The sequence below is a fragment of the Urocampus carinirostris genome, chromosome 14 (genome assembly GCF_059441175.1).
Source record: "Urocampus carinirostris isolate Australia breed hairy pipefish chromosome 14, RoL_Ucar_1.0, whole genome shotgun sequence".
Classification (NCBI taxonomy): Eukaryota; Metazoa; Chordata; class Actinopteri; order Syngnathiformes; family Syngnathidae; genus Urocampus; species Urocampus carinirostris.
This window is the reverse complement of record NC_142362.1, coordinates 38310655-38318170: the sequence shown is the minus strand read 5'-3', so window position 1 is coordinate 38318170 and position 7516 is coordinate 38310655. Positions and strand designations below refer to the sequence as shown.

General features: G+C 37.1%; 1 protein-coding gene across 1 annotated transcript in view; it reads left to right on the top strand.

Moving 5' to 3' along the window:
- Positions 1 to 1914: 1914 nt before the first annotated feature.
- Positions 1915 to 7516, top strand: part of dpp10 (dipeptidyl-peptidase 10 (non-functional)) — a 149008-nt gene continuing 143406 nt past the window's right edge. The window contains exon 1 of the mRNA XM_088353056.1: positions 1915 to 2180. Within this exon, the coding sequence (XP_088209182.1) occupies positions 2124 to 2180 (57 nt within the window). The 5' untranslated portion in view covers positions 1915 to 2123. The remainder of the gene's footprint in view (positions 2181 to 7516) is intronic.

The following is a 7516-nucleotide window of genomic DNA, read 5'->3' as shown; positions in this document are numbered from 1 at the left end:
TATACTTGAATCATACACCTCTGAATCAGAATTTAATTGTGAGCCTCAAAAAGATTCCCAGTTCTACAGGTAAGGCACACATTTTGTGATGTCCCAGGACACAAATGTCTGTCAGAGGAGGTCAGGGGACTGACTACCGGATGAAGCGTACCTGGTGCTCATTAAATCTCCTGCATTTCAGGACAGCATAGACCAATCCATAGCATTCGATCGTAGACGCACAGCTCTCTAAAACCCTTGACGCCTCCTTTATGAATTGTAAAATGTTTTGTTTACATTTAGCCTCCACGCAGTGCATTAAGCACAAAGTATAAGCATATAGAGTATAAAGTGTGGACACGAAGTGTAGCATGCTCACAAGGGACCCCATTAAAAAAAAATACGCAGATGAGTAGAAAGGCGAGGAGAGACAGGGTAAAGAGATGGACAAAAGTCATAGCAGTTCACTGCAACCTTGGAGGGAGAGAGGCAAACAGCATGAAACCTAAGAAATTAAGTTGTCTCTTAAATACATTACGACTCAATCACGCTGATAAGATGCATGCATTAATCTTTAGCTAAAATGTGCCAAAAGGCGTAGATTTGGCATGGACTGAGGTGACGTGTTACCATCAAGGTCCGTATGGGTGCTTGAAATCCTTAAATGCTTTAATTTTAGTGTTGTGTATTCAAAGTTAGAAAAATGCTTGAATTTTGTGTAAAGTGATTGAAAATGCTTGAAATTGCTGCCTTATGATGTTTCTTGGCAGTCCACACATTAAACAAAGTAATGCAAACAATAAAATAATAAAGTCAGCTTAAAAATGATGCATCTGGCTAAGTACTGAGATTGCATTGCTTGTGAAGCCTCATTCACTTCCCTACAGGTGCATTAGGAAAGGTGCATTATAACAGGTAAATCACACCCAGATGCAGAGAAGTTGCAGATTCAATGAAGAATGACTTGACAGAACTATACAAAGCATGTTTAAAACGTCGAACAAAGCCACGCACAGCATGCTGCAAAGTCTATACAAAAGATATCCAACTCTTCTCAGTACAAGAGTCAGTGCGTTCCAGTTAAGTAACTCACAGAGATGAGTAGCTTAACTATGATTTTTCTGCTATTAGCTACATGCTACATCTAAACGGGGCACTATGAAATGCGTATTAGTGCAAGCATCACATATGAAATATGGGTATTCATTAAGGTCCAAGATTGTGTTTCCCAGTGTTTCCCAGTGTTAGATTGCAATGGGAAGAACTTCATGCAACTGAAAATGTAAGCTAAAAATTATCGTTATTTTATCCAACACCTATACAGAGATAGATTTGTTTCAAAGATATTTACACTTGTAATGTCAAGATCCACAAATAAAGTCGCAATTTACTGGAGATCTCAAAATAATTCAGTATGTCTTGTTAAGTGCACACGCAAGATTAAGAATGTAATATGTAAATCACCGATATATTTGTGAGCAATCTTTTTTTTTTGTCCCCACCAATATTATGTGAAAAAAGATCGATCTTGAAGGGGAGAGGATTTCTTATTCTGAGTAGTTGAGAACCATGTGTTAATTGGATGTGCCATTTTCAAAGTGTTGTGTTGTTATGACGTCATAACTCTACCGTAAACAAGACAGATGGGTCCACTTAGAGACTATATTTCTCAAGTGCCCCTGGTGCGTGAAATATTTGCAGCATATTTCCATAATTAATAGCAGGAACATTACACGTTCTGTTCCTAATCTAAAAAAATGTGTTTCTGATGCCTTAAAAACCGTTCTCGAACCGTTTTTCAAAAAAAAAGAAAAAAAGGACACCCCTCTAAGAGGAGTATTCCTATCCTCACGTTTTCCCTCGTCGTTTTTTTCCCCCTTTTTTTTAAATTTGGCTCGCAAGCTCGTCCTCAACTCCCCCTCCTCCTGCCCAGGGTGATGCTAGCGTGCATGCGGGCGGTGGAGTCTTCTTCTCCACGGATGCGCTCTCCGGCGCCCTGCACAATTCGCTGGTGACGAAATCAGCCTCAGCCTTCTCATTTAGAAGCATCATTCAGTTGACGAAGAGGCAACCCTCTCTTCTTTTCTGCTAGCGATCCAAGCTGCCTCCGGCGATAAATTCAGACTTATCCCGAGGACTTTACCATGACAGCAAGCAAGGAACCACCGAATCAGAGGCAGAATCAACCGCAGCAGGATGAGGTGGGAGAGTGAAATATTTTAGTACTTTCACGTATCAACGTCGTATTTATAGGTCGACTCGGATGTGTTATAAGCCATGCATTTATCATTCGATCTCATCCGTCGTGAATATTTTAAAACAGTGGTCTGCACTCATTTCTGTACTACGGACCAGTTTATTGTCCGACAATATTCCCGCAGCGCGGTCAAATAATAACACTAGTAATAATAACGACAGCAATAATAATGAAAAGCTTAAATCCACTGTGAAATTACCAGTTTTGGGGAGTAATACATCTACCCAGGGACGATTTTAGGTTCAGTGGGGATGCTGAGCACCGAGATCAGGGGTGGGAAAACTACAGCCTGCCAAACAAAAACGGTCCCTATATATATATATATTATGTCGTTCATATATATATATATATATATATATATATATATATATATATATATATATATATATATATATATATATATATATATATATATATATATATATATATATATATATATATATATATATATATATATATATATATATATATATATATATATATATATATATAGTACTAGTGATAATGTTTTAGTTTTATCTCACTGTTTTAGATTTTCCTCACTTTGTCCCCATTTTTCCTTTGTGTGTCTGCAAAAAAAATACTACAAACCTACCACAAAACTAAATATCAATTTTAGTGCTTAAAAACAGAGTGCATATATTATTTTGTCTTACAGAAGTATTACAACCGAAATACTACAAGAATACGACTACAATATTGTTAAAAAAGACTTGAAATACTACAAAGATACTAGTATGAAAATACTTCAAAATACTTCGACAGGAAGAAAGAATATCACTTGAGTGACACTATCATTCAAAAAGACTGCTAAAAATTATTACGTTAGAAATACTACAAACTACAATTACTGTAATAGTGCTAAAATATAAGAGATATGTTAGAAAAATGATGGTAATACTACAAAAATACTGCTGTAGAAATAATACAAAATACAAGCACAGTAATACTATAAAAATACCACAGAAATACTGCAAAATTACCACTACAATGAAAATACAGTCCTACTACTGCAAACTACAAATCTTTGACTAAAGAAATATTACAAAAATACAACGACAGTTATACTACAGATATACTACCAAAAAATATATTATGGAAAATACTACAGGAATACTACTGCAGAAATACCACAATGCGGTGCTAGGAATGATATGGACTAAAACATTTCAAGGTAGTGAACTATTTTCGACACTGCTTTGTTCACATTTTTGTTTTGTTTTGCGTTTTTATTTCTTTAGCTATAGTGTTTCATTATATTTTAGCCTGAACTGTCCTTTCTTAGGGAAATGAGAGTTTTAAAAATACTATCATTGCTGTTGGTGCATGGGTTCATTTTGGGGGTGCTTGAGCACCACCCAAAAACAGGCTGGTTACGTCCATACATGTAACATATTTAGGATACAGAAAAATGTAGTTGTATTCTGTTGCAGTAACAGAAAAAGACATAATCAACAGATATGTTTCGTAAGCTTATTGATTATTTTGCGTGATTACAATTTCATTTCAAAGTATATTTTGCATACACATAATTCGATAGACGAATTGTGCCCGTCATCATTTTAATCATTGACATTAGAGAGACAGAGATAAGGTTCTCACATGACATGATCCTAAAAAAATGTACTTTGTGTATAAGATTTGAGCACTTTCTTGGTCGGACTACAGCAGCAACCTCACCTTGGTTTCCTCTATTTCCTTTACAAGGTTACATTATTGATTCGTCTTAAACTAACTGCAGCAATTTTATTTAAATAGTTTGTTTGTTTTGTTTTTTTACTAGCATATTAGGTATTAGAGTAATCTAAAAGTGATTGAAAGTAATCACATTACATCACTACTGTACTGTAGTACTCAGATTACAATATTGACTGCATTTTTCTTTCACAATGATAAAACAAAATCAAATGTCTTTTCCTGCATTATATCTTGTACATCATTGACATGATCTGGACTGTTAAAAGTGTCGATAAAAACTCATATTGGGATATTATGTAATGAAATAGTGTGTTTAATTGCTGTTAAAAATGTCGGAAAAATTGTTAAAACGTCATATTGTCAGACATAACAAAATTGTGAATATGCTTAATTGCTGTTAAAATTGTCGAGAAAAAATTGTTCAAACCTTACATTGTTTATTTGCTGTTAATAGTGTCAATAAAATTGTTCAAACCAAAAAACATTAATCTAGTGGACAGGAACTTGCGTCCTCCCTTCCTGCTGAATGATTTTTGTAACTGGGAGATGGAATAGGAACTTGCTCTGTCCACTCCACGCAACGGCCCGGTATGGCAGTACCTCTGGGAACGGTGCATTCGCAATGATCGCTTCTTGGTCTTTTGGCTAGGATCTTGGCTTAGCCTCTTGGCTAGGAGCAAGGGTCTCGGCCTGTTGGTTTTGAAGTGTATCATGATTTGACTGATAATGGATAATGAATAATAAAAATGGACAATAAACTTGTAAAAAATCCCCCCCTCTCACCACAGTGTTCCGGGTTTTATTCTGGTTGCATCGAATACTGGAAAAATCTGGTTCCGCAATATTTAATGTCTGGTCAAACATTGCTCAAAAATAGTAATATACTAAGATAAAACTACGATACAAGCTTTGTACACCTTTTTCATGGCCACATTAAAGCATTTTATTAATTTAAAATTTTCCAGCACCTTCGAAGGAAAAACACGTCACCGTTCAAATTAAACGTTTTTTATTTTGATGACTAAAATAAATGTTGCTGCTAAATTGTCTTGTATGTTACACATTTATTTGTAGAACTATGAATCGATTAATTTACACTTAATACGTTTTTCAGGGATCCCCTGCAAAACATATGGAATTACTAATTACTAAATAATCTGGTGCATAATGTTTTATTATTACTGATAATTTAATCATTAAATAAACCAAAAAATCTCAGGAAGGAGTTGAGCCAAAAAAAGCAGGTTTTCTCAGTAGAGTGTCCATTTGGGTGCGACCAGTAGGGGTCGTGACGCTTCACATGACAATACCATGATGACAATCCACCAAAGCAGGCCTGTCGGCGCATTTTCACCCGATTAAAAAAAATGTCATTTAATGCCTGATTTATTAAATCAGACTGCCAAAAAACACGACAATAGCAACAATATCAAGCATTTTAAAGCACTTCACCCAAAATTCACTTATTTTACTAACCTTGAAAATACAACATTACAATTCAAACATTTTCAAGGATTTCCAGCACCCATACGAACTCTGAAAAGATAAGGCATCTGTTTTTTTTTCTTTCTGTGAGCTGTCCGCGGGTGGTGGTTGCTAATTACTGTTTCAAAGCACGGGTCAGAATGGTTCTTGTGGCTCAAGTCCTGTCCCCAGCGCGAGGTTTGATGCAAAACTGTAGCAAGTGCTTAACACGAAGGATGAAAGAAAAAAGGGGGGTCCGTGCGCTGGGGAGGGCGAGAGGAGACTGCGCAGGACACATTGTAAAGGATGAGGTGGAGAAGCGGAAATTTTTCGGAGCCGTTTAAACACTTAAACATCGCGACCTCGCATCTAGCTCGACTCGGACATGTTATCGTTCAATCTCCATCAGGAGTGAATCTTTTTGAGCACGAGTCAGGCTCATTCTTGCATTTTAAATCCCGTCCCTGGCTGTGCTCTGGGCTCGCTGCAAAAACTGTAGCAAGTGGTTAACGTGAAGGATAAAAGCAAAAAGGGGGATCCGTGCGCTGGGGAGGGCGGCAGGAGACTGCGAAGGACGCATTGTAATTCAGCCGTTGCCTCCTTTCAGCTGCCCCACGACACCTCAGGAAGGAACGTTCCAGGAAAAAAAAAACACTTTGGATCGGGGCTCTGACTCAAATACATCCTTGTTGCTAATGTTTGAAGTCACCTTCAAACATGCTTATTGGAGGTTCATATGTCGGTTAGGATAGCTCCACTCACTGCATAAATTGGGTCAGTTGTCAGTACAAATAGATAATTAAACTTCTTTATCCCAACCAAATTCCTGTGCTTAAATTAGGTTTTGAAATGTTCTCCACGCTCCCTTAAGGCATTACGAACCTCCATGAGCCTTTTCTCATGAAAAATATGTCCTGACTGTGCCCTGTATTTCACTTACTTTCTAAGTCTTTTTCAAAGAAATCCTAACCTAGTTCTTTTGATGTTTTTCTTTTTGCCTGAGTGAGGCAGAATGTGAATTTCCTCATTATTACATGTAATGCTCAGTGAACACAACCAAGTGGCCATTTCCGAAGATTGCTTGTAATATTACACTGGAGAAACGTTATGTTGCTCAGTGATTTGTACAATTGTCATTCCATTGGGGCCTTAATGGGACATTGTGCATTTTTAGCGCCTTCTATAGTTTTAAAAACAAGTGAATTCGTTAACTCCCTAACGTTCCAGTTAACTCCCTTTTAATAGCAAATCATTTACTATTTCTCACGTTTATAGACAGCAGGTATGACTCAAGGCTGCAACCTATTTATTTGAAATGTGGCCAAATTTACAGTCTGGATGGGTAAAACTTTGGATAGCACATTGTGGGTGTCCCTGTGCAGTTTTCTGAAAACACGATACATGTACAGTACCTGGTTTACTATACTGCCACGGACCAAGCAACCTATAGTAACGTTGTCAACTAGCTGAAAATGAGGAGATAAATGGTGAGTTTTGGTCACTTTGAGTCTCTGTACTTTGTTTTATTTCCTTTTGCTCCGTAGCACTAATTTTCGGTTGCACTACAAAATATAGCAACATAGTGATCAGATGTTGAAAAGTGTCACTTATAAGAGAAAATATTTATGTATATGTGTATGCATATGGTCTCCATTTATATAGCGCTTTTCAAGTCACTGAGGACCTCCCAAAGCGCTTTACAATGTGCTTCCCACAAACAAGGATAAAATCAATTAACACCAAAGTATACCAGAGGTCGGGAACCTATGGCTCGGAAGCAATAATTGGCCCTTTTTTGAGTACATATGGCTCGCAGATAAGAGTATGCCCACGCAAATATTGTCTTTAGTGTTCCATATTCGAAAAGCAGTCCTGTGTGCGCATATCTGATGTAGCACTGACAAAATTGTTAGTAGGTCCAGGATATAATGAACATACTCCCCACTACAGTTTACAGTCAAGGTGTCACCAACAGATCCTGTTTTGGCTGTAGGCCGTGATGGAATCCTTTTTATGGAAGCTTATTAAACAATGTCGAGACACTTTATGATGAAATCCCACAGAAAAAAAAGTAAACACCCGGAAACCTCAGCAAAGCAACGCAGAGCAATTTGAATG